The sequence below is a fragment of the Equus asinus genome, chromosome 21 (assembly GCF_041296235.1).
Source record: "Equus asinus isolate D_3611 breed Donkey chromosome 21, EquAss-T2T_v2, whole genome shotgun sequence".
Taxonomy (NCBI): domain Eukaryota; kingdom Metazoa; phylum Chordata; class Mammalia; order Perissodactyla; family Equidae; genus Equus; species Equus asinus.
In genome coordinates this window covers 81,719,777-81,746,926 of record NC_091810.1, presented here as the reverse complement: position 1 = coordinate 81,746,926, position 27,150 = coordinate 81,719,777, and the positions used below count along the sequence as shown (strand labels likewise).

Below are 27,150 nucleotides of genomic sequence, written 5' to 3'. Positions count from 1 at the left end.
AATGTGTATGATGCCCATGATAAGTGTGAGAAAATGGAGGGGAAATGGCTTATCCAAGGTCACGTGGGCATCAAGTGTCAGAGCTGGGCCTGGAACCCAGGCCTGTGCCATACAGTCTGCCTCCCAGGGGAAGGTGGGAGCGCAGAGGGGCCACGCTGCAAGGTGAGGTCACTACAGTCCACAGTGAGGAGGGTCCCAGAGCAAAGGCCTCCACGTGCATGGTATTTATTAATGGTGGAAACTTAAGTTAGGGCACTGGCCCCAGCCAGGTGGACCCACTGTGCCAAGGGCTACCAGGCAGATGCCTCTATAAACACTCCTGAGATCCAGAGCCAAAGGCCCTGCTGCTGTGGCCGCTAAAAATAGATGGGCTGTCAGGTCCAGCTCCCTGATGGCAGGGGCAAGCTGCTCCCTGCACCCAGCCTCCCCACTCCCCGCTCCCCTCCCCATGAGCAAGAGCCAGGCTGCTGGAAGGAACAGAGATGTTAAGACGTTCACTTCAGCCCAGAGAGAACTGTTAGGTTGACGCCAGTGGGCATGTTCCAGGTTCTGGTGGGGCCATAATGGGGTGGGGAGGTCCTGACCCCAACATCTCACCCATGTTCCTCTTCAGAGGGAGCCGTCGACCTCCAAAACCCACCTGGGGAAGGAGTGGGGCCAAGGCCAAAACTTGGCCAACTTCTCCATCCCTTGCAATTCAGTCTGAGCCCCTTGCTGTGTTTGCTTTTCCTGAACTGCCTCTCCCTGTTGACAGCGCTGAGCGATTTCTGTATTTGCCGTGGCCTTCTCAGGAGGTCCGCTTCGGGCCTCTCGGGAAGCCCCGCGGAGACGGCGGGGATGAGGCAGCGCCCGGCAGCCCTGCAGCCGGGACGAGCGCTTCAAGCGCACAGGGTAGGAGGCCGGGGACGCGGGCAGGAGGCTCTGGAGCGGGCGGCCCCTGCCGGCTGCGACCTGGGTGCAGGTCGGGCTCGGCCCGGGGATTTCCTTTCAAAGGTGACTTAGAGCCGCTTCATTAGGGTAGCGCCCTCCCAGGCGGGCTCTAATGGCGTGTTTGGCAGAGTCAGCGAAACGCGGCGCCCAGCGGCCCGGCGGCGGGGGAGCGCCCTCTCCCGCGCCCTCGCCGTCTCCCGCGCCGGCCAGCGGCGCGCACGGGGCCATTTGCAGCGCAGCAGCCTCACGAGCGGCAGCGGCGCGCCGGCGCGGAGCGAGGCGGCACCATGGAGCTGAAGAAGGACAGCAACTCCGTGTCCATCGACATGCTGCTGATCGTGCACTCGGAGAAGCGGCGGGCCGCGCAGGGCGCGCACTCGGACCGGCAGGCGGACCCGGGCGCGCTGCTCCAGCGCAGAGGAGGTAAAGCGCGCCCGGCATGGGCCCCTGGACCCCCGGGCACCTCGGCCTCCTCGCCCCAGGGCCTGCCCGCCGGGGGGCGCCCCACGCGCCCCCGAACGAGGTCAGCGAGACCGACCCTCTCCCCATGGCTGCCTGCGCCTCCGCGCTGTGGCTCTGGCGTCCCGTGGCAACGCGCAGCCGCGTGATTGCCCCGGGTTGACTCCCTGTGCAGGCCTGTGGGTGCTTCTGTCACCCCAGGCAGCCAGTTTCCTTCCAGACTCTGAAGGGTGCAGATCAGGGTTGGAAGACGCCCTAGAGAAAGGGGGCCAGAGCCTCAGGACTGACCCCTGGGTGGCCGAGTCCTGCTCCCCACACGGCACAGTGCAGGGCACAGGGGACCCAGGGGAATCTGTGTGCTGAGTTGGACTTCGAAATGGGGAGCTCCCTTAGTGTCCTTGCACAACTCAGCCTCAGTTTCCCCTTTCTTGAGCCCTCTCCCAGCCTCCTCCTGTAGAAGGCGTAAAAGATGTAAAAGGCACACAGCCTTGGGCAGGGGTAAGATTGAAATCTGCTCTCCCCACCTGCCCTTATCTAGTCATTTTACCTGTCCTACAGACTTTCTGGGGAAGGGGAGACTATATATATACAGTGACCATTTATGGAGCGATGGTGGAAAGTAGGACCCAGGCATCTGTATTCTCCAGAGGAGAGGACATGTGAAGAGAGTACAGATGGATGATAGCAGAGGTTAAATAAGCCCCCTCAAACGTCTGCGAACCTCCTGGGTCTATGAAGAAGCTCTCGGGAACCCAGGCCAAGCCTGGTGTGCCTATGCATCAGGCTGACGTCCACCAGTTCTTTGGGAGTGATGCTTGACAGCCCACACACTTCTGCCTCCCTCCTCGCCTCCAGCTGCAGAGCTCCTTGGAGTCTGCTCCAGGCTCCTCTTTCCCCAGAGCCCCTGTGCACACTGAACATCTACCTTCCACCTGCCCCACTGGAGCAATGGTGCCAGGAATGGCTTTGCCCCCATGAACCACACAGGCTGGAGCTGCCGCATAGCTCCTGGTGACCTCTGGGGAGTCAGGCAGGAGAAAGAATAGATTCTGGAGAGCTGAGCACATTGACAGGCACTCCAGTCTCAGGAGGGATTTGAGGGCCAGGTGTTGTTTAGGTTAGTTGGTTCTGTAGTTCTCAGAAGTGCTCCTGGAGAAGGGAAAATGGCCTGCCCAGGGTATTTAATAAGGAAATTGGCAGAGGCCATTGGCTCCTTGATAGAAATGAGGCTGCTCCTGCTACACGCACGCTGTCCAGATGGCCTCCCCAGTGTGTGGCAAGGCCAGAGGGCCCCCATGAGGCCCAGCTCTGGGTCAGCCCACGAGCCCCACCTCCCTCTCCGCCTCTGACCACGTCTCTCTGAACGGCTCTAACACTAGAAAGGGAGGGCGAAGAACACAGAGAAGCCCCAGAAATGCCAGGGATCAGGACGGCTCCGAGAAGTATCCAACGCCTAGCACAAAACCTTCATGGCTCCAGACCAACGCACTTCACACTCATGACCGTGACTCAGGGAAAGAAGACCCCTGCTTGCTGAGCCTTTTCTGCTGATATTTTTCTCCAAATATTTTCCTGACGGACATTTCTCCTAAACACTATGGCACTGGGGAGACCTGTGTCACTTATTCACAGACAGTTCTGCGCCAGAGCAGAGAAGAGGGACAGTGCGTGGCCTCCAGGGCTGTCTGAGTAGTGGTGATGTCCAGGAGACCCCTGGCTATGCCAGCTTGCAGGCCCACTCCTTGGGACATGACTGGAGGAGGGGAAACACTGAACAAAACTAGCTTGTTCCAAGGCCTTCTGTTGACTGATGGTGCACAAATCCAAAACTCACCCACACCCACCTCCAGGCGTCTCCTCCTGTCTCCTCCCCGCCCCAGGTCCTCGGCTGGGGAGTGAATCTTCCTTGGTTCTGCAAAGAAGGGCCTGAGCTCCACATCAGAAAAGAGTGAAGCTCAGATACTGTCACTATACAGAGGACTGAGTGAAGATGTGGCCAAGTGGCTCTTCTGCTGTGTCCTTGTGGCAGAGAAGAGTCAGAGGAACAAGGAGGCAAGGAGTGTGTGCACAGGCATGTGGGCTGCAAGGCCAGCAGGTGCCCTCTCCCCTTTCCTCTGGGGCCCTAGCATTTTCCTAGCCAGTCCCTTAGAGCAGAACTTTTCAAAAACGGGCCTGGAAGCCCTCAACTCCTGTCGCGTATTCCCCTGGCCATGGAGGAGGTAGCCTAAGCTGCCTGCACCAAGTCTGAAAGAGCTTCGAGGTCTTAAGTTTTATCCCCAAAGTCGATGTGACATGTGCATTCCACTCCATCAGTGTGTCAGTGAGGGTTTCGAGTGGGAAGCCCCAGACACTGACTGTGGAGGACTCTGCAGAAAAGAAGGGTGTCAGAAAGCGACAGAGGCCTCTGAGTGGCTAAAAGGGCTGGAGAACCAGGCTTGAGGCTGAGCTTCTAGGAACAGTGCCATTAGTTGCACAGCAGAGCTCGTCTGGTGAGGAAACCTTCACTGCCACCAAGGAGCACTAGATGCTCCTTCCATGCCAGGAACTTGATTTTATTGCAGCTGCTCACGCTGCCAGAATGTATGCCAGTTCTGGGCTGGGAACTCGACCTTGCAGCCACCACTTCCAGCCGCCACCAGGGAGAGAGAGAGAGCTTCCATCCCCTTCACTGTGCCATCACCAGGTCCCAAGACAGAGTTGGATACGGGTGCTTCTGATTGGCCATGCATGGGCCACACATGTCCATGCTCTAGCTGCAAGGGAGGCTGGGATAGGGGGCAGCTATCACTTTCAGTTCCCATTCGGATAGGCAGTCTTTGCCCACCCCCACCCCACATCAAGAATCTTAAAAGTGGAAGATTCCCCACATACAGAAATAGGCAGGCAAAATGAATGGCAAGTGTCTTCTACAATAATACTTCCACGTTTATGCAGTGGAGATGTGAGAGTGAAAAATGGGACCTGTATTGTGGAAAATCTCCCTGGATGATCCTAATAACCGACCCCACCACCCTTGAAAACTACTGATTTAGTATTTTTTAAAAGTTAAGGGTTCATTCCCCCAACTGCATCTCATTCACAGGCAGCCTCCCTCGGATCCGGAGAGAGCCAGGCTCCACCAGCCTCCCTTTAACCCTTTGCCACCAGGTCTTCATTCCCTTGGCCTGAGTCTCTTCTCCACAGAGACTCACGCCAGTCCTTGTTGTTTCTCAGGGCTCCAGGGCATCGGAAACGGACTCCGGAGATGGCAGAAATTAGAAGGGAACGAGCTGCATGGTAAATTCTCTCTTTTCATTTCATTTTCCTTTCAATCTCTGGAATTCAGCTCATTGGAGGAGGACTGGAAGGATTGGGTCACGTGTTTGAAGACTGGCTCTAGACATCTAACCACCCAGAAAGTGGCTGCTTGTGACTCATCCAGGCCTCTGGGGCCACTGTTACCCTGGAAAGTCTTCCCTGGCATCAGGTCCTTGAGGCTGTTGCTGGGGGAGCAATGCCGGAAGCTTGAGCACCCAACTGTTTGCTGGCTGAGCTGTAGGGAAGGACTTGCGTCATTTGGGTGGGTGAGATTTGGGTGTGTTCCTGCGGGAGGCGGGGCTGCTCACACCATGCGGGCATCCATCTTTTGAAAATTTTTCCCAGCAGAGAGGACAGCAGCCTGCCTGGGGACGGTATTACTCGAGGCCTGGGGAGATGCCAGTCAAGGGTTCTGTAGCTCCCTGCTGGCCCGGGATGGAGAATACAATAAGATCTGAGAGAAGTCAGCTTCCAAAGCCTCCTCTCACTAGTGCCAGGTGTCTTTTGCCCTGCAGGCTGAGAGCTCTCTGGGCACGCTATGTGTGGACTGACCGTGCTGGCCCTTATTCTGTGCCCACCAGAGAGTCTCTAGCTCAGCCTCCAGGAGCAAACATCAGTGACACCGCACCGTGGGCCCATGAGGGTTCTAATAAGAATCAGATCTGCAATCCCAGGGCCCAGTAGGGGGCTCAGTCACACCCCAGATCGGAGGACTGAATCACTTCATGCCAGGGTGAAGGAACCACCTCTATGACCTTCCAGAGAAGGGGAAACAGGACCACAACTGAACAAGCTCGGCCATCCTTCTGACAGTAACAAACGGGAAGGATGACGTTCCAAAGTACATTCATTCATTCATTCCCTCAATAAAGGTCTACAGTGCTTACTCTGTGCTGGGCAGGATTCTGATTGTTGGGGATGAAACAGTGACAAGACAGTCAGGAATCCCTGCCCTCAGAGGGGTGGCCATTCACTACAGTCGAGTCTTGACACCCTGAAAGTGAAGAGCTTGCCAAGGTGTGTCCTTTGCCTTGTGCATGGGGACCAGTCATCCTCAAGACACCCCCCTGAGGACCACCACTCTGAGTCCCAGCTGACGGGCATCCATGGGCAGAACAGCTTCCTTAACCTTGCTGTCAGGGCCCTCAGATAGTAGATGCACCAGCCCTGGCCGCAGTCAGCAAAGCTCTGCTGTGGGCTGGTGAGAATTATACTAAGAATCAGGCCTCCAGAGACGAATCAGCCACAGAGATGCACAGCAGCCCATGCAGGCAGGCATGCTGGGCCAGGGTGCGAGTGGGTGAGTGGGGGAGCAGGCCGAAATGGGAGGAGAGAGACGCAGCATCTTCATTGGTGGCGGCTCTCCTTCCTGCCTGAGTTGTCTGACATCCATCTTGTGGCTTCTTAGGCATGTTATTACATCAGAAGAGGATAGAAACACACTGAGTTCATCCTATTTTTGCCATCTTTAAGGTTCTGGTTTGGGGGAAAGTTAGAAAAATACAACAAAACACAAAGGGACAGGGTAACTATTACAGGACACACAAGACTATTCTAGAAGACATGAAGTGAGTCTTAGTGCAATGTGCAGCCGATAAAGAGGGTGATTAAAGTAGTTCTTGCAAAACTACCTGAGAACAGAGAGTTTCGGGTAAATGCTGGAGAGGGGCTCTACAGAGACTGTGAGCCTGGAAAAGTTGATGGGTCCACCACTCCACCCATAGATGTAATTTAAAGTAAAATTTTATTCATTTTTCGAATGGCATGTTTGCATGCACGCAGAAATTAAGATTACAGCTTCTCTTTGTGTTTTCTGATGGCGGGATTCTGGGTACATGCTCGCCTTGCTGGTGCCCAAGGCCCCCAGCCCTGGTTACCTGCAGGCAGCCCGGCCCTGGAAACTGGATGGCTCTCATCTGACAAGGAAGCAGCTGACGGCTTGTGCTGGTGGAGTGTGCACAAATGTGGCTGAATGTGGGGTTGATCCAAAAGGGCACATGTTCCCCCTCTTGCTGCCTATGCACTCCTTGGGCCTGGGCGTTGGCAGGGAGGGGGAGCCTGGAGTGCTCCAGACTTTTCCAAGCAGCAGGTGTTTGGGCCGAGCAACCCCAACTAGCTTGCCCAGCAACAGGCCTTCCCTGCTGTGATTGGCTGCTTTCCTTGGTCCTGGCTGAAGTCTGCCTAGCAGCAAAGGGACTGACACCCCACAGCTACAGGGAAACCAACTGTGCAGCCCTGACTATAAATACCCCAGAGCAGCTACGCCAGCCAATCACCCTCCTTGAGGATTCCCTTCCCAGATCCTGTTTCCTCCCTCGGCCAGTGGAGCAGAGTTGCAGCCAGCTGTGCCCGCAGGAGGTGGCCTCCCTGTCCTCGCCTGAGTCTGGCCTGGAGCTCCAACCCAGCATACCACATCACCCTGGGTTGGCGCACGCAGTGGACCTGGCCCTCAGCCGACTGACCAACATGCCCTGGGGGGCTGAGGGGCCTGGCTGGGCCTGCTTGTAGGAGAAGGCTGGAGCAGGCAGGCTTCTCCAGGGCAGGACCCTGCCAGGTGGATCCTAAGTCCAGCCCACTGGGAACTGAGTGGGAAGCACTGAGTGGCAGATCTGGTCGGGTACACAGGGCATGTCATCTGAATGGAGCCTGGTTAGGCCAGCACCCCAGAGGCGTGCTTGTTTCCAGGCTCAGGCACAGGTCCCAGTGGTCAATTCCAGTGGCAGCCTTTCTGCAGACCAGCAGGTGGCCAGGGGAGAATATGGCAGGCCAGGGTGATAGTGGCGTGGGAACCTCCTGCTGCCATGACCCTGGCCCTTCCCCAGCCCCTCCCCGAGCCCCTCTGAAGCAGAGGCTCAAGGGCAGTCTCAGCGAGGGCAGGCTACTGCAGTAGCTGTGAAGGGAGAGATGCAGGAAAGGTGGTGCCTCCTGTAGGAGGGGCAAGTAAGCCTGCAGGTTCCCCTTCATGCCCATTGCAGGAACTGGGCATCTCTCCACAGCAGCCTGCCTGCACTAGGCTCTGAGGACAGCTCTGTGTCCTGGGGACATACCTATCGCTAGTGTGCAGAGAGAGCTTTCGCATGGGACTGCCATGCAAATGTTTGTCAAGCTGAACCAGGAAGGCTACCCGCTCATTCTTCTCAGGGGGAGGCAGCAGGCTGAGCTAGGAGTCAAGAGACTTGAAGTTCAAGTCCCAGGTCTGACCCTCCCTGACAAAAAGGTGACCAGTCCAAGCTGCAGGCTCTTCAGCTGTATAATCGGGATAGGGCCCTCCAGCCCGCTGCACAGAAAGGTGGGAAGATCAGCGGGGCATCCCTGTGCACTGTGGGAACTGTGCCTGGCGACACTGAAGTCAGGAGTTGTGGTTACCTAGCCCACAGGACACTTCCTCAGCTTCTTGGGAAGAAACCCAGCCCATGCTGGCACCGCTGAGAGGTATGAGGGTGTGTGCACACGGGCTCCCAGGCATTTGCCTCTGCATTCAGGTGTGTCAGTGTGCTGATTCACAGGTGCGCATGCCATGTGGGTGTGCATGTCGTGGGGATGTGCATGCCATGGGGGTGTGCACACTGTGGGGGTGTGCACGCCATGGGGGTGTGCATGCATTTGGGCCAGGCCTGGGAGGAGCTTGGCCACCACCCTTTCTTTAAAAGAAAGGGCCTGCCTTTCTTTGCAGACACACACAGCTCTCTGCTCTGCCCAGGGAAAATTCCACTGTGATCCCAGTAGTCACTGCCGGTCTCTCTGTCTTCCTTAAATAGGAAACCTGGCAGAGAAGCAGCATCCTCAGCAGACCCAGATCATCACTTCCTACGACAACCAAGGTAAGGGATTTGACACTGCCCGTGACCTCTCCTCCGGCTGCTGTGAGCCAGAGACGGCCAGTACAGAGTGCCAACTGCAGGGAGCAGGGTCCTCTCTGCCGGTGGATGTTGGAGCCCACTTTCCCTCTCCCCCATCCCATGGGAAGCAGTGAGAGGCCGCATAGTGTTGTGGGATCGAGGAATAAAGTCCTTGGGCCGCAGATCCCACTGGAGTAATCATCACACCCTTGTTGTCATCACTATGGCTGACATTTATTGAGTGCTAACCATGTGCCAGGCACCCTGCCAGGCCATTCACATGATTATTCTCGTGTAAATTGAACTTCACAACAATCCTATCATTGGTACTCTTACTATTCTCATTTTACACCTGAGTAAACTGAGGCTTGGAAAGGTTGTCCTGTGTCCAAGATCACATGGCCAGCAGGAGGCAGAGCTGGGGCAGTCTGACCTCCCCAACCACCACCAAGGCCTCAGCTGTTAACTTTCATACAGCTCAGCTTCCACAGCCCCCAGAACCCAGCCTCCTCCTGCCGGCTCACGGTGTCCAAGCCTTCCCTTCTTCTGAGTCATGGTGGTTCCCTTGCCTCTGCTCCCAACACTCAGCCTTCCAGGGCCTTCCACCCAGGGAGGGGTTTAACTCAGCAGTGGGGAGTGAGAGGGCCCTTCCTGGGAATCCTGGCTTTGCCGGGACAGGTTCTGGGGGCTCCGGGAGGGCAGGTGAGGGCCTCACCGTGGTGACTGTGCAGTTGATCAGATCTGAGAATACGGTGGGGTAGAGACAGGAGGGCTTCACAGCTACAGCTGGAAGTGAGGCCAGGTTAGAGACCCCCACCCCCCACTCCGCACTCCCCTCGCCCCTGCTGTGGTTTCTTGCTCTGCACTAAAGACTCAAAGCCTGGTGTCTGCAAGCTCTCAGAGGCTTGGCCCTAAGATTTCCCCACGGTTGCTCTCAGCACTGATGTCCTAAGCTGTACAGAAATTGTCTAATCACGTCCAGGGAGCAGTGGTGGCTCCTGGAAATAGAACGTCTCTGGAGGCCCTGGAACATTCGGGGCCTCTCAGGGAACTGCTCTCTGAAAGACGGGCTATCCCAGCATCCCGCAGAGAGGCACTGGCAGGTGGTGAGGCAGGGCATCACTCCAGTCTCTGCTTGCATTCTCACATTGTCTTCTCCCCATATAAGTAGTCAGATCTCCCTCTGCCTCTCTTTTATAAGCATCCTTGTGATTACATTGGACTCACCCAGATAATCCAGGATGATCTTCCTATCTGGAGATTCTTAATCACTTCTGCAAAGTCCCCTTTGCTATATAAGGTGACAGTCACCGGTTCCTGGGGTTAGGACATGGCTATCTTTAAGGGCCGTTGTTCAGCCTACCATGGGGGACGATTTAAAATAGAGTCGTTGAGAAAGGCTCCCCGAGAAGGTGACATCTGAGTAAAGGAGGAGATGAGGGAGCAAGCCAGGTGGACATCTAGGGAAGAGCTTCCAGCAGAGGGAGCACCGGGGAGAGGGCCCCAGGCAGGAGCATTGCTGGCCTGTTCAGGGAGGAGGGAGCCACTGTGGCTGGAGGGGCGTGGGTGAGGTGGGGGTAGTAGAGGTGAGTCAGAGAGGACACAGGGCAGGTCTTGCAGGGCCTGTATGCCGGCTTCTGTTCTGAGTGTGATTGGAAAACGTTATGGTTTTAGACATGGTTTTAGATGTGACAGCCTCCAGTTGGTGGAGAGTAAACAGAAGAAGGCGAGGGTGGAAGCAAGAAGACCACTTAGGAGGCATCATGATAATGCAGGCAAGAGAGGTTTTCCCATGGCGCGGCTCTAGGGCATAAGGGAAAGAGAGGAGTTAAGGTTTGGGACCTGAGGATGGAGACGGGGAGATGCAGGAGGAGCAGTTTGGAGAAGGAATGTGAAGAATTCAGCTTTGGCTCTGTTGAGGTTGGGGCCAGTGCCGAGCGACCACATGCCTACTACTTTAGACAGTGGTGACCAGGGACATTGTTATTCCATGTGCCATTTTCCTTCTCATCCAATGAGCCTTGAAATTCATGAGCTCGGTTCTAAGGACCACACAAGTCCCCAGAGAAGCTTTCTCGGAAATTCTTTATATCACAGTAATAACAGTGCCACAGGGGGGACACTTGGTGTGGGCCAGTCATTGACCTAAGCCCCTTTTGTGGTTCACTTCATTTAATCCCCACAACCACCTGTGTGGTTGGTTATCCCCATTTTACAGACGGGGAAATGGGGGCCCAGAGAGGTTTTAGTAACTTGCCTGAAGTTACACAACTAGCATGTGCCAGGTCTGGAAGTTAAACCAATGTGTGTGCACTTCCAGAGCCAGTGCTTAGCTACTCCATCATACCACCTCCTTCCACACGGGGCAGGGACCAATCTAGGGGGGCCAAATAGGGTGCAATACCTTCCATACCTCCCCCAACAAGAAATCCAAGATTTCAGTCAGAACTTGTCAGCCAGAATGGTTTTGCTTTTTCCCTCCTCCTCACCTCATCATCAATGGTAGACTTCATGCACGTGTTGCCAAAAAGATGATTGGAGTCTTGGACCTCATGGGGGCTTCAGGAGATTAATCTGTAATGGGTGTGTGGGCTGAAAGAGAGCAGAGTGGTCACTGGACCCCCGTGACTTCACCCAGAAAGTCATTCGTGAGGAGCCAGTTTCCTTTTGAGGCTTCATCCTGCCGGGTCATCCTCCGCTCTTATCCTCATGGAGACACTCTGCCCTCTTTGATCGTGCATGCCCTAGAGTAAGCTGTCATGTTTCCAGACCTGGGACATCCCTGAGGAGCTCCATTCTGCAGAAGGAATCGTGAGTGGCCCTGCGTTTTTGAGAGCCCAGGGGAAGCGGAGGTCATTCAGGGCTGCAAGAGACGCCCTTCGTCACACACCCCGCCTGGTGCCCCAGTGGTCTCAGCCCTGAGCCCTGGCACGCTCAGTTGTCATCTCATCACTAGAGCTGCTGAGCGGGGCTTTCACTGTGTCCAGCAGTACCTGATGAGGGTTGTTCAGAGCTGGGCTGTCGCTGTCACCATCCAGCTTGCTGTTTCCGGGATGTCAGAGCTTACCACTTCCTGCGCTAAAGCTGACTACTACACCCTGGGCAGAAACCACAGCACATCTCTGTTGAACACCTATCCAGGGGCTATTTAAGGGGGTTTTTGAAATTACAAACGCTTCAGCTGAAGTTTCCTGATGCTCAGCTACTGCAGGAAAACATTCCAGGACAAAGAATTCAGGGTGTAAATGTGGCAGCCAGTTCTAGAAAGAATTAATGAGCACCTTAAATCAATGATGGCAAATATCTGACATGAATCCCACAGCCCCTATACACACATAGACACTCGTGTGTGTGCACACTCGCATTCGTGCACACACACATCCCTGACAGTCTTTGCTAATTGATCAGCGCTCCAGGCAGCCACTTCCAATCAGTCAGGGTTAATGAACAACATGAAATCTGTTTGCCATCTTTGCATTAGGTATTCTGAGCAAATTAGGCCTTTACACAAATCCTGATTCAAACCTGAAGAGAGCTGGAGAGAAGCTGTTGGCGGCAGAACTCTCCTGACTGGGTAATAGGCAGGCCTGAGGCAGTACGCACAGGAGCTGCTTCTCCATTTCTGAGAGGCAGGGAAAGGGAAGCAGAGCCCATGGCGTGTGGGAAAAGGGCCTGGGAGCCACTCCTTAGGGGAGGCAGAAAACAGTCACGAATACACTTTTACTAAAACAGCCAAAAATGCAGCTTCAGAAATGATATTTGGGTGACAACTGATAGAACTGGGAAGGGGTGCCATGAGAGAGCCACCAGGTGGCCGAAAGTCCCAGGAAGGGCCTCCTTTGGGTTTGGCTGTGACTGTTAAGATTAGTCTAATGGTGTCTGACTGCACTTAGGATTTAGGTCTTAACTTTAAATTTTGCTCCAAATGATGTTCCACTCTTTGTCATTGGAGATTGGTCAAATTAAATCTTTTCCTTCAGAGTTTTATTCGATACAGGGCTGTCATGGTTGGCAAACTCTTACCACTCCATGCCTTTCGGAAGCATGGGGCTGTACTGTGATTGCTGTTTGCCTGGAGACCGCGCACCCAGGCCCGGTTCCTGGAGCAGAGAAGCCTCCCCGAAGTGCCCTTACACCCCTGTAAAGGATGGGGAATCACAGTCCCACCCAGACTGGGGAGTGGGGAGCTTTGCCGTTTTCCCCGAGGGCGTGCCGACCGGCAGCACTGCTTGGAGAGAGAGCCAGGAAGTGGGACTCAGGCGAATGTGGAGCATTGGCCCCTGTTGGAGAGGGGAGAGAGAAGAGGAAGTGCGGAAGGAGAGAAGGGATTAGAAATGGTGATGGGTGGAGCTTCCCGGCCAGGGCTCTGTCTGAGTGTGAGACTGCCTCAATGCCCACCCTTCAAAGGCGTTTGCCAGTATCTCCGTTTTCAGCTCGCTCATTTTTTGACAAAAAGATATGGCTGAATTGGGAGTGGTTGGAAATACTTGGATGTTATGAGGAGTTTGGGGAAGAGGTTTGCTGTTGAGCCCTAAACCAACAAGTTGTTCAGTTTTGCAGCTTCTAGAAGCTTATGGAGATTGTCCCAGTCCAGCATTTTCCAAATTGTGTTTCACGCAGTAGTACTGGGTCAAATAGACTTCTTTGCTGCAGGACTTCTCAGAGCGTGTATTGCAACCCACAAAAGGGGAGAGAAAGGGCTTGTTTCTCAAATCCTTTTTTCACAAGGCATCTTGCAGCCAAGTACTGCTTGGCACCGGCTTTGAAGAACACCTCAGAATGTATCAGGGGGAGAAAGTGAAAAGGCAAAGGAGAACAGGCCCACGCCTCATGCATCATGGGAAGACACACAGGAAAGAGTTGCTGTTGGCAATGGCACTCAATCCTGTGACCAGAACTGAATTACACTTTGAATTCTGAAATGCTTGAAGTCTTAATTGTAAAGTCACAGGCTGATTTTCTTTGACAGTTAATGTGCTGGAGCCACACTCAAAAATGAATGTTAACCCTTCAAAGTAATGCCTCAGGAGGCCGGCCATGTTGTATCTTTTGAATTATTTGAGAATTATCCTGTTTGGCATACAGAGCAAGTTTATGAACTACACAAGAAAGTCAGTATTGTTATTCTGTGAAAAATAATTGCACATTTAGCAGGGAGAGGGTTAATAAAAAAGCTCTTACAAAATCAATAAGGGAAAAATAATACATCAATAGGAAAATAGTCAATTCACAAAGAAAGAATTTTATATTGCAAATAAATCTATGAAAAAATACTATACTAAAAATTAAAGAAATACACAAAAACAACGAGATATAATTATTCATTGATAAAAATTTCAAGGATTGATAAGAATTAAATGTCAGTGGGTGTATGGGTGACCTATTTTTACATTAAAACCATCCCCAAACTCAGTGGCTTAAAATAATAAGCATTTACCAGCTCACAAGTCTACAAGTTGGCTGGGCCTTCTTGTGTGAGCCACACCCAGCTGATCTCGGGTCTTGGCTGGACTTGCTCATGTGTTCGTGGTCAACTGGTGGTTTGGCTGGAGACCAGCTTGTCTAGGATGGCCTCACCTGAGATGGCTCTACTCTGTTCCACGTGGTCTCTCATCCTGCAGCAGGCTAGCCTGGGTCCATTCACATGGCAGTTGTGGTTGGAATCCCAAGAATGGGAGGAAAAGCTGCAAAGTCTCTTGAGGCCTAAGCTCAGAGTTTGCACAACACCACTTCTGCCACATGCTAATTGGCCAAACCAAATAACAAGGCCAGCCCAAATTCAAGGGAAGGAAAAAAAGACCTCTCATTGGGAGGAAGCACAAAGTATTGTGGCCAATTTTGCAGTCAAACACAGCAAGAATGAGCAAAATGGGCCTTCTCTTGCACTGTTGATGTGATCATAAACTGATAAAATCATTCATGAAAATAACTTGCCAGTATCTAACAAAAGCCTTAAAAATCTCTATACCGTTTGATCCACATTTAAGAATTAATTCAAAGGAACTAATTTGAAAAGTCTGTAAAGAGATGCATATCAGAATGTTCATTGCATCACTGTTTATAATAGCAAAACATTTGGGAAAAGTTAAATATCCAACAGAAAGAGATTGCTTATATGGATTATAAAAACGTCTATAGAATGGAATACTACGCAGCCATTTAAAATGATGACATGTGACTACATTCACTGAAGTGTAAAGATGTTAGTGAAGAAGGAAGTTACAAAGAGGATGTTCACTTTTTATTTTGTATCTTTCTGTATAATTCAAGTTTTTGTTTTGCTTTAATTCTGCTTGGGCTTTTTTGTTCACTTGGGTTTTTTTTAATTTAAATTTTATTTTAAATTAACATACAGTAAAATAGAATTTTCTGGTGTGCATTCTTGAGTTTTAACCCATGCATGTAATCACACCACAATCAGAATACAGACAGTTCTGTCACCCCAAAAGTTCTCTGTGTGGACTCTGTAGTCACATCCTCCCAGCACTCCTGAGAGTTTCTTTACATTGTTAAGAAATATTCCTTGATATGGATGTACACAGGGTATTTATCCACTCACCCATTGAAGGACATTTAGGTTGTTTCCAGTTTGGGTGATTGTGAATAGAGTTTCTATAAGCATTTGTGTATAGGTTTTTGTGTGAACATAAGCTTCCATTTCTCTGGGGTAAAAACCCAAGAGTATAATTGTTGGGTTTTATGTTAAGTGTATGTTTTGTTTTATAAGAAATGGTCAAACTGTTTTTCAGAGTGGCTGAACCAGTTCACAATCCCACCAGCAATGTATGAGAGAGCCAATTTCTCCACAACCTTGTCAGCATATTATATCACTTTTTTATTATTATTCTTCTAATAGATGTGATATCTCATTGTGGTTTTAATTTGCGTTTTCCTAACGGCTAATTATGTTGAACATCTTTTCATGTGTTTATTTGCCATCTGGAATCTCTTCTTTGGTGAAATATCTGTTCTTTTACTCATTTTCTAATTAGATTGTCTTTGCACTTTTGTAAAAAATCAATTTGCCGTAATTATGTGGGTCTATTTTGTAACTCTTTATTATGCTCCATTGATCTATTTATCTATCCCTTTGTAAATATCACATTGTTTTGATTACTGTAGCTTTATAATATATCTTAAAATCAGATAGTTGGAGTCCTCCATCTTTTTTAAAAAATTGCTTTGGCTATTGTAGTTCCTGTATCTTTCTATCTAAATTTTAGAATCATCTTGCCTATATCTACAATCTACAAAATTCCTCCAAGGAGTTTGATTGAAATTGCATTAAACCTATAGATCAATTTAGAGAGAATTGCCAACTTGACAATATTGAGCTTTCTAATTCATGAACATGGTATGTCTCCCCACTTATTAAGTTTGCTTTAATTTGTTTGATCATATTTTTTAGTTTTCAGCATACAGTTCCTACAATTTATTTTTAGATTTATACTTAAGTATTTCATTTTTTGGAGCTATGGAAAATAGTATTTTTTAAATTTAATTTCTAGTCATTTATTAGCAATATAAATATAATTGATTTGGGGGTTCTGACCTTGTGTCCTGTGACCGTGCTAAATTTGCTTATTAGTTCTAGGAACTTCTTTTGTAGATTACTTGGGATTTTCTATGTAGACAGACATGTCATCTGTGAACAGGAGAGTTTTATTTCTTCTTTTATAATCTTTATGACCTTTCTTTCTTTCTCTTAACTGATGGCACTAGGTTGGACTTCAAGTACAATGTTTATGAGGAATAGTGAGAGTGGCCATCCACGACTTGTTCCCAATCCCAGGGGGAAAGCATTCCACTTTTCACCATTAAATATGCTGTTAAGATGCAGGTTTTTGGTAGATGCTTCTTTTCAGATTAAGGAAGTTCCCTTCTATTTCTAGTTTCTTGAGAGGTTTTGTCATGAATAGATGTTAAATTTTGTCAAATGCTTTTTCTGCATCAATTGATATGATCATGTGGATTTTCTTCTTTAGGCTGCTAATATTGTGAATTACATTCATTGATTTTCCAATGTGGAACCAGCCTTGCCTTCTCAAAATAAACCATACTTGGTTGTGGTGTGTTATTCTTTTACTATATTGCTGGATTTAGTTTTCTAATATTTTGTTGAGGATTTTTGTGTTTATGTTCATAAGGAATATTGGTCTGTAGTGATTTTTTCTTATACTGTCTTTCTCTGATTTTGGTATTAGATTAATGCTGGCCTCATAACAAGGGCATGAACTATTCACTACTCTTTTGTTTCCTAAAGAATCTTGTGAAAAATTACTGCAATTTCTTTTTGAATGTTTATTAGGATTTGCCAGTTAAACCATCTGGGCCTGGCGTTTATTTGTTTGTTTGTTGTTTATTTGTTTTTGGAAGATTTTGAACTACAAATTTAGTTTTAAAAATAGATATAGGAATATGCAGGTTATCTACTTTTGGGGTGAATTTTGGTAGTTTGTAGCTTTCGAGGAATTTATTCGCTTCATTTAAGCTGCAGAACTTATGTGCATAGAGTTGTTTGTATTATTCCTTCAATATATATGGGGTCTGGTCTGTAGTGATATACCCGTTTCATTCCTGATATTGGTGTCTTGATTCCTGATCTGTGCCTTACCTCTTTTTGTCCTGGTCACTCTGGTCAGAGGCTTATCAATTTTGCTGATCTTTTCAAAGAACCAGCTTTTGGTTTCATTGACTCTTCTGTCGTTATTTCTTCAAATACTTTTTCTGCATCATACTATTTTCTCCTGTCCTTCTGGAATCTCAGTGACGTGAATGTTAGCTCTTTACGTACTGTGCCACAGCTCCCTGAGACTCCTTTCACTCCTTCTCTCTGTTGTTCATATTAGATAATTTCTATTGTTCTCTCTTCAAGTTCACTGACTTTTTCCTTTGTCACCTCTATTTTGCTATTGAGTATAGCCAGAGAATTTTTTAACTGCTGTATTTTTCAGTTCTAAAATTTCCACTTGTTACTTCTTTATATTTTCTAATTTTTGCTAATATTTTATCTTTCCATTGATTTCTAGGCTATTTGCTCTGACTTGTTAGAGCATGATCATTATAGCTGTTTTAAAGGCTTTGTCTGATAATTCCAAAATCTGTGTCTCCTGGGGTTAGTATCCGTTGATTATCTTTTCCTTTTCAAGTTGAGATTTTCCTGGGTCTTCCTATGCTGAGTAATTATGGATTGTGGCCTTTGCAATGCTATCCAGATCTACCCTGCTCACACACAACCAGTGAGCAGTCTGGGAATTAGTCTACCCTATCGTGTAGTTCTCAAAGACTGCGATATGATGTTTACTATAAGATCATGCATGCACAACGTAGATGCTATCCATCCATGCAGAGGTGACCACAGGAGTTCATCTGTAACTTTATGGAATTGCTTTCTTGAGCTCCCTCCTTGTTATAACCCACTTTCTGTTCCTCCAGCCCTAAAGCTGGGGCTTTAGTTTCCCTACTCTGCCAGACACTTCTCACTACTGTGTCTGAATCTGGAGTCAATCAGTGGAGAACAGAGAGAGAAAAAAAACAATGAGTGTTTGCCCCACACTCTTGGGAATCATAGCTTCTCTGGTACACTCCCTCACAGACTTAGGTGCCTGCCTGGCACCAAAAGCACTGCTGCACTGCCACCAACAGGATTTCCTGGGGGCTGAGTCACACAGAAAAAAACAACAGGGGATTTCTCCCACTCTCTCTGACTCTTAAAGCTTCCCTTTTGTCCCTCCAAAGGCCGGAAGGAAGGGCTTCTCTTGGAGCATTTTTTCTCTGCACCCCAGTGTGCACTTCTGCGTTTGGGGCTGCCTTTGAGTCCAGTCTAGGTAACCCCCTAGGGGGAGAGGAAGGTAGACTCCCTTCCAGTTTGGTTATGCTTTCAATTCTAATCTTCCCCAATTTCCCTTCTATCGTTTACTTTGCCGAGTCCTCAATTCATTGCCCTATGCATTCTTCCCCAGGTCTACAGTTGCATTCCGTGGGAGAGACAAGGTGGAATATGTTTACTCCATCTTGCCCTGATCTTGAAACTCTCTGCTTATTTTTTGGTTTTGTGTATTTTTAAATAAGAATTACTTGCATATTCAAAAGACAGTTCTAAAACCAATTGAATTTTGTTGTTCAAACATCTGTCATGAGATGTTGCACCCTTTCCTGGCAGCATCTGGCTGAGAGTATCACCTCATATTCCTTTGCAGGGACACAGCTGACTGTGGAGGTCCACCCTCGAGACGCCATGCCCCAGCTGCTCAAGAAGTTCTCCTTGGCTAAATGTACGTACGTACAGAGCTGCTTGTGTGGGAAAGTCTGGCAGGGAGGATTGAAGGCAGCTGGAAGGGCCAGAGCCCAGCCTGGCCATCTTCCGGGGGGAAGTAGAGGAGTGACCTGGACCTACACACTGGAAAGAGGCAGAGGTATGACAGCTTCATCCTGGGAGACTCTGTTCTCCATACCCAACAACCACTGTTCTTAAGTCTCTGTAATTAGGTGTGAGTAACACAAGGCATTTAGCTAAAAATGAATTTCATCACGAGTGGTGGTATTGTTTTTACATACCATTTATTGACTGCCTAAAGAGTGGCATGCACTGTGCTAAGCATTATACATTCCTTAATTTTTTTTTTCTTGAGGAAGATTAGCCCTGAGCTAACATCTGCTGCCAATCCTTCTCTTTTTTGTTGAGGAAGACTGGCCATGAGCTAACATCTGTGCCCATCTTCCTCTACTTTATATGTGGGACGCCTACCACAGCATGGCTTTCCAAGCAGTGCCATGTCTGCACCCAGGATCCAAACCAGCAAACCCTGGGCTGCCGAAACAGAACATACGAACTTAACCGCTGCACCACCGGGCCGGCCCCTCCTTAATTTTTTAACCCCCTTTGATACATACTCATATTATCCCCACTTTTTAAATCAGCAAAATGAGGCTCAGAGAGGTGAAATAATGTCTAAGTCACCAGCTAGGAAGTGGGTCAGAAGTGGGTCAGTTAAGAGCACCGACTGAAGCCTGTGCTCTTCACCACTGTCCTTGGCTGCCTTCTCTGCAGTGCGCACAGGCCCAGGCCCGGGTCCACGATGTCTCCTCCACTCCCTTCTCGGTCATCTCCCTGCATCTGTCCATCTTGTGGCTAAACAGAGGGCCTGGGGAAATGCCGGCCAAGGAATGGAGGCTGCAGAACAGCCAAGGCTCAGGTTCGCTCCGTGTCCACTCTGTGGGCCAAGGTGCTTCCTCCAAGGCTGCCCAGTCCTGCAGCCCTCGGCTGTCAGGGCCTCAGGAGGGCAGTCAGGTGGAGAGAGGGCAGGCCCTGGGAGTCAACTAGCTGGGTTCAGATCTCAGCTCTGTGACCTTAGGCAAGTAGCTTAACCTCTCTTTCGACCTCAATTTCCTCATCTATAAAAGGAGGAAAGTAAATCAACGTCCCTCATAGGATTGTTGTGAGGTTAAATGAGATAGTCAGTATAAAGCACAAGGCAGGCACAGTAAGGATGCAGTAAATGCTGGCTACTGTTTTGACCCCCTGTCACTCTACTGCAGAAACAAAATGTAGGTGCAAGAAACAAAAGCCCATTGTTCCTCAGAATGGCCTAGATACATTTGCAACCCTCCATTGTTGTATTTCCAGCCTACAGTGGCTTCAAGGGCAGAAAACAACCCACCTTAGCATCCCCACTCCCTAGCTCCTCCTGGTTCCAACAGGGGCCCACCCGAATCTTCCTGATCTTGTTTCAAATAAGCAGGAAAAATTTCTTTCCTGTTGCCCATAGAGTCTAATAACAATTGGTTACCATTCTGCCGTAACAGTCCTGGATTTATAGGATTTGATTGCCCTAGAACATTCCCCAGGAATAATTTTATAATTACTTGGTCTTTCTGGGTTTCGAGCTCCACACAAGCTGCCTTCCCCTCTCCCCACTTCCTGTCTGCCCTCGGTCAGTGCTTGTCCGGGGTTTTCTGGCAGGGAATTCGCTGGTGCTCTCAGCATCTCCCGCTGTGTTCCGAGATGGCAGGAGGATCAGATGAGGGCAGAAGCATCAGGCTCCAGGTGGGCTCACTGAGTAATCCAGAGTGTTGATGTCAGAGCAAATTCCACCTCTGCTCCAGACTGCAGGCCTCTCTCTCATCATCCCTTCCCTGGTTCCTGGTCCTCCCTCTGCCTCACCAGGAAGCCCAGGGCAGTTGCAGCAGCAGTTCAGTGGTGGGTGGGGATGGGAGCAAGAAGGCTGCAAGAAGGAGAGTCAAGGAGAGTGAAGATGAGGGGTCAGAGGCAAGGATCACCACACAGAGACTCGTCTGTGCTTGCATTTCTATGTCGTCTGAAGTGTCTTCTCTACTTCTGACCTTTGGGATATTGTAGGTTTACAAGGCGATAAAAATGGAAACACAAGACCCCGGCAGCCTGGGGGGAAAGACGCCCATGGTAAGTTACAGAGCCTTCTTGAGAGCCATTCTCCGGGATGGCGAATTGGTTTAGCCTCATGGGCCAATCATCCATCAACTGGAAATGGCTCCCTAGGGCACTGTGCTGAGATCTGGGGCTGCTACGGGCCGGGGGGAGAGGAGTATCATGATTGATTAGCAATGTCTGCCATGGACACAGGTGGAGAAGTGAAAAGCTCACACACCAGATGGGATCCCAAAACTACAGGATAAACCCACCAATAACAACGCAGCCCATTTCAGGAAACATATTGAGAACAGAATTCAGAATTGTGTTAACTTTAAATGGAATGCCAAACATCTGTGAGATAGGAGGCTTGTGAATAAGCAGAGTGGGGCAGAGGAGGAAACCCTGAATTGGGTGATAGATGACCTTGGTTCGAATCCTGCTTTTGTCCCTCACTCGCCTTTCTGGGCCTCAGTAGACCAGATGGCATCTAAGGGTTGGTGCAGCTTGGCACTTCTTCCTGTTGTTTTGCTTGAAAATTAGAATAATTTTAGTTAACGCCACTAGTACGTTAAATGTATTTATGCAAAATCATATTTGGATCTTATATAATCTGTTCAAAAGGTAAATTTAATGAGGCATAAATCATTACAATTATTTTTAATGTTCAGATATTGTAACATGGAAACAAAAAAAAGGTAAAACCAGTAATCAGGTTTTCAGTCCCATTTTAGAAATGCCATCCTTCTTCTAAATGGGGTCAGGGGAGACCTCATTTGCAGAGCTGTTCTGAGTGGAAACTTGTTAACTGTGTAGGTCCACTTCATAGCCACTTAGGTCACCGTGATGGTCCTTGTCAGAGAATGGCAGGCCCAGATTCCGCAGAGGGAGGGGCGCTGAGAAGTGTGAAGCTCAGCAGGGCCAGCCGCTGTGTCTTCACTCCTTCTGAAGGGCTGGCAGAGCCGGGGCTGCACTCAGACCACACAGGATGGGCACTGATGGTGATCTAAGTAATGGGAGGCAAGAGATCCCAGCTCCAGCACCCGAGGGGTGAGCAACAATGGCGCTGGGCTTCAAGGGAGCTCCAATGTAAGCTTGTACAGGCCAAAAGGATTTAGGGGAGTCCAGGAAAGGTCTTGGTTCTTGTAGAAGGAGCAGAAAAATGAAGAAAGAAAATGCTAGGTTGCTGGGTGAAGCCATACCCTGCCTGCCCACAGCATGCCCTGCCCCATTCAAGAGAGGAACAGCCCTCAGATCCTGGATATGTCAGAGGATGTGCTATGGCGAGAACCCAGTCAGGGGCTTCCAGTCAAAGAGACCAAACCCCCCCAGAGAGTGTGTCAGCAGGAAGTAGGGGAGCAGAGTGAGGCTGAGAAGGAAGAAGGCCTGGTTCCTAATAGGAACAGACCTTGGACAGTGGGGAAGTGCTTGACTGTGGGCAGGGATCTCCTCGGTGGCCAGCATTGGCCAGCTGCCTAACCACCAGCACTGCCTCTCATCCCACACTCCCAGGGGGTTGTGGGGTAGCTCGGGCCAGAGCTGGTGGTAACTCCCCCCCACCCTCTTACCACATCTCTTGGATCTACAGCACGGGAGTAAGGGACCCTCAGGGATGTGGACAAATGCAGCTGTAGCCCCCCACGGGGCAGAGAAGCTTCATTCCCCTGCTCCCGCACTTGCCTGCGAGGACCCCCACCCTGTACCCCACAGCCCCGGAGAGTAGTGACAACGACCTTACAATGTGACCCACCATCTCTTTCACTCTCCCAGGCGCCCCGTAGATATGCGCCTGAGGCCCAGTGTCTGGGTCCAGCGCCCCCTAGTGAGGTGGAGGTCTGGCCCCGACTAGAACCCTGGCCTCATGCAGCCCCACCAGGCACTTGCCCAGTCACTCTGCTCTTCCCAAAGTGCTGCCATACCCTGGGGCCCCACCAGCTCCCCTCACTCACCCGACACTCAGAGTCTCCTGACATGGCAGGCTGAGAGGTGGGTGGGTCCACATGAGTCAGGGGATTGTCCCCTTTCGCCCCATCCTCCTCTCACCCCCTCCCTGTCTCCCACCAAATTTGCCTGATTTTGGTCAGCCTGGCTCAGGGGGCCTTGAATAAGAAGGATCCTGGCCAAGCCCAGGCTCTCTTCTGGGCTGGGACAGAGGTCTGCTGTCTGTCCATCTGTTGGTCTGACCACTGGTCAGTTAGCCCTGCAACAGCTGATGAGGGCTGTCCTGTGTCCAGGCTTCCTGTGAGAAAGGCTAGACTTGGATGAATGGCTACAAGGCACAGCCTCAAGGGCTCCCCCACGGTACCTTGGGTGCCTGTTGCCAGAACACACTTGGCTTTCTTGGGGTCTTCTATTGCCAGTTGACCATGGGTAAGGGAGGAAACCTGTCTGAGTGCCAGACCCACCTCCCCCAATGGGGACCCAGATGGCCCTGCCCTCCCGCACCCTCCTCCTACCCCCAGGGTGCTCTGTAGCCCCTCTCCACCAGGCACCATGGCTGTGGCAGGACCCTCCCACCCTGAGCCCATCAGGGGCTAGCAACGTTGCCTGGACACTTTCCACAGAGCGCTCATTCCTGGGAAAGTTAACAGGGAATCTGCAGAAAACCCAAGGGTGAGGAGAAGGGGATTCCATCACCCATCGGACTAGGGGCAGCAAGCCTGTTGAGGTGAGATCAGTCTCTTTATCGCTGACCCCTTGGGGCTACAGATAGGCTCACGTTCCCTGTGAGTCTCCAAGAGGACCAGAGGAGTCGCCATAGTTCCCAAACCAATGAGACCAAGAAACCCTCTAGGAAATAGAGTGCTGGGAGCAGTGTTCCAGACTTTGGGAATCATGTGAAAGGTCAGGCAGTCATAGCTCCTCAAAAAGATGAGGCCTGGGCCAGGCAGCCCTCGTCAGCAGGTCTCAGCAGCTGCCTGCTTGTGTTTCCAGCCTACCCCTGGGATCGGTCCAGCCTGAAATCCATGCCCCTGGACCTGCGGCAGTTTGAGAAACTGGACACCTATGCCTCACAGGTAGGAGAGCCAGCCCCTCTCCCCACGGGGCCCCTAGCGTGGCTGGAGTTCCCCAAGCCAGGGTAGCAAAGCCTCTCCCCAGACCCCTCCTGAGAGTGTTCTGAGCCCCTTGGAGGAATGGCCATGGGTGTCTTTCACAGCAAATAGGTGGGGGACAGAAGGCCCAAGGCAGAGGCCCCTGCCCAGCACCAAAGGCTATTCCATCCCCCTACCCTACCCACGATCCTGGCACTCCCACCCCAGACTACAGCCCCTGTGGCCGCCCCATTGGCAGGCCCCTCTGGCCAGCCCTATCCTGCCCTCCCCCTGCCCATTTGGGCATTGCTACTGCTGAGCCATGCCAGCCCCAGACCATGAAAGAAGAGAACATGAGAATTGGGGCTGGCCATGGATGCAGATGGCCAGCCCCCATTGTGACCACAGCCATGCTCACCCCTGGGGCACATGGGCTCTGAGCTCTCACTCCTCTGGGTCTGGGCACATCTAGGGTGAGGAAGGGCAGCTACAAGAGCTGAAGCACCAGGGACACACTGGGGTCCTGGGAGCCAGGCAAGAGCCTCCCCACACAGTCTGGTAGGAGGGGCCAAGGATCTGGACCCATTGCTGACATCAGAGTGAGTCATCCTAGGACAGTAGACAGGGAGACTGTCTAGTCTGAGAAAGACCACCCTGTGGTTGGCACGTAGTAGGTACTCAGGATCCTTGTTTGTTGAATTGGTGAGTGGATGGATAGAGCAGGGATCAAGTCAGATTAGAGGCAGGGATGTCAGTAGGGGGACATCGGGCTGTCTTGGCAGGAGGCATGACCTGGATAAGCGAGGACATTGAGAACAGAGAGGACCCGAAAGGTCAGCGCTGAGCTAGAGGCAGAGAGGAAGGCCACGGTCCGCAGTGTGTATGGAGTGAGGCGGAAGGCAGGAGAGGAGCTCCGGGGCGCTGGACTGAGGGAGGGAGGGAGGGTGGGGCAATTCCTCACCACAGGGAGCAAGGGAGAAGGAGCAAGTTGGGGGGTGGGGAGAGTGATCAATTTGCTTAGGGAGCGATGGGCTCTAGGACCTGTGGCACGTCCAGTGGAAAAGACCACTGGGCCGGAGCTGTATCCGAGCCGGGAGCTGTTTCCAGCCTGGAGAGGTCTGGGCCCAAAACACTGATTCGGGAGCCATCAGATTTAGCTAAGAGCTGAGGCCATTGGGTGGGTGTCATCTTGGGGAGGGCAGGACAGGAGGTCCACAGGGCCTGAGGCCACCAAAGAGGCTGGGCAAGGCCAGGAAGGATCAGTGTGCTGGAAGGTGCAGGGAGGGGCTCCCAAGGGGAGCTGTGTAGTCTGGTCAGGCGAGGGTAGCACAGACTCGTTTTCACTACATGGGCACCGGCACCGGCACCGAGGCACTTCTTACTTCCGGAGGGGCAGTTCAGAGGAGGGTTGGAGGCCTCAGCCTGCTGGAGTCTGGCTGAGGCACAAATGGAGAGGAGACCCCACAGGAGCCCGGCAAAGAAGGGGAGACTAGGCGTGGGGTGTCCTGAGAGAGAGATTGGGGGCCGCTTGGAAGAGACAGGCAGACAGGAAGGGAAGGGACAGCCAGGACAGAAGGGGGAGCAGGACACAGGCGAGCAAGGGCATGCCTTGAGGAGGAGCAGGCCCTCCAAAGGCAGGAGGCCTGGACTCCAGGCCAACAGAGAGGCTGCTGAGCAGGCGAGAGAGAGGAAAGATGGGGAGCAGGAAGTAAGGAAGTCCCACCAGGGCCTCGTGGAGCCGGAGACCAGGTCATCTGCCAGAGTGAGGGGAGTGAGAGGGGCACGAGTGTCCAGAGTCTGAGGAGGGTGGGGTATGTTGTAATGGCTGCCAGAGGGGATGGGACAGGCTGCTGGCCAGGCTCAGAGAGCAGTGCCAGGAGCCCAGCTGAGGCCAGAGATCCAGCCACAGAGCAGTGGATGGTCGGAGCAAGCTGCCACCTAGAGGATGGGACCAAAGGAGCAGAAGCCATAGGACCAAAGTCTGGGGCTAAGTCGGGAGTCAGCCAGGCTGTCACAGTGCAGGCGTGCCATGTGTCAGCGCTGTTCCAGGCCCCAGGAGAGGGGAAAAGACAGGACTATGGAGTTGAAGCTGGAGGAAAAGGAAGTGGGGGCAGCTGGGCATGTCGGAGGCAGAAAGTCCTGGAGTTCAGATATGGGCAGTGGCTCCAGGAGACAACGAGGCCAGGGAGTACCCTGGGCTGGAGGCTGAGGAAGGCAGGGCAACTAATGCAGGAACTGACCCCCAGTCACCCGGGCTTCTCAGCAAAGATTGAACATGGTCAGGCTGCCTTTCCAGCAACACCAACCCTGTTTCCTCCTGAGGGTCCCTGTGAGAAAACCTAATTTATTCTTTTTTATTATTGTAGTAAAATATATATAACATAATATTGCCATTTGAATCATTTTTAAGTGTACAACTCAGTGACATTAATTACATTTACAGTGTTCTACAACCATCACCACTATCTACTTCCAAATGCTTTCCTCACCCTAAACAGAAACTCTGTACCCATTAAGCAATAACTCCCCAGGTGACGGTCAAGAGTGGCCTGGATGAGCTGGTGAGCGACCTACTCCAGGAGGCCCACAGTGACCTGGAGAGGGTCCGTGCCATCTGGATCTGGATCTGCCACCACATAGGTAGGCCCACCTGCGGCGCTACTGCGCTGGGATCCCTGGATGCCACTTCCTGCTGGCCCCTGTTCCCAGGGGAGGGTCTCTGGGACTCACTCGATCACAGTGTGTGGAGTGAGATGGAAGGTGGAGGAGAGGGGTTCCCAGATGGCTGGGTTGAATAACCAAAGACTAACCGAGGAGGGTAAAGCTCGCCCTGTGCTAATGTTCTCCGTGAAGGGTCGTTGGCTGGGGGATCCCTTGTGGCCCTTTGCCCACAGCCAGTGGCCAGAGCTGAGGCCCTCATCCAGGGGCAGCCTTCCCTCAGCCCTGGCTTCCTGGGAAACCTGCTCCACAGAGATGAGAACTCAGGACAGAAGGTCATCTGCAAGAAGGATGACCATCGGTTGGGGAGGAGTCACAGCTGTTTGAAAAGTTACTGCAACACCACCAACCTCTTAAAGTACCAGCACCAGGAAGGGCAGGCTCTGTTGTCCCTGCTCCCTATTCCCACATCGGCGACCTTGGCCACGATCTCAGCCCAGTCTCCAGCTTCTCAGAGCCACCTCAGGGGCCTGGGCCTGTGCAGCTG

At 51.2% G+C, this 27,150-nt stretch overlaps 1 protein-coding gene across 2 annotated transcripts in view; it reads left to right on the top strand.

The window, feature by feature from the left end:
- The first annotated feature begins 216 nt into the window (after positions 1-216).
- KY (kyphoscoliosis peptidase) overlaps positions 217-27,150 on the top strand; it is a 44,375-nt gene continuing 17,441 nt past the window's right edge. The window contains exons 1-7 of one of the 2 annotated variants that reach the window (XM_014828738.3): positions 217-1,353; positions 4,603-4,665; positions 8,445-8,507; positions 18,725-18,799; positions 20,884-20,946; positions 23,848-23,930; positions 26,477-26,585. In XM_014828738.3, coding sequence (XP_014684224.2) covers positions 1,218-1,353; positions 4,603-4,665; positions 8,445-8,507; positions 18,725-18,799; positions 20,884-20,946; positions 23,848-23,930; positions 26,477-26,585 — 592 coding nt within the window. In that variant the 5' untranslated portion in view covers positions 217-1,217. Of the gene's footprint in view, positions 1,354-4,602; positions 4,666-8,444; positions 8,508-18,724; positions 18,800-19,575; positions 19,721-20,883; positions 20,947-23,847; positions 23,931-26,476; positions 26,586-27,150 lie in introns of those variants that run through there. The other variant, XM_044754866.2, reaches the window with a different exon arrangement.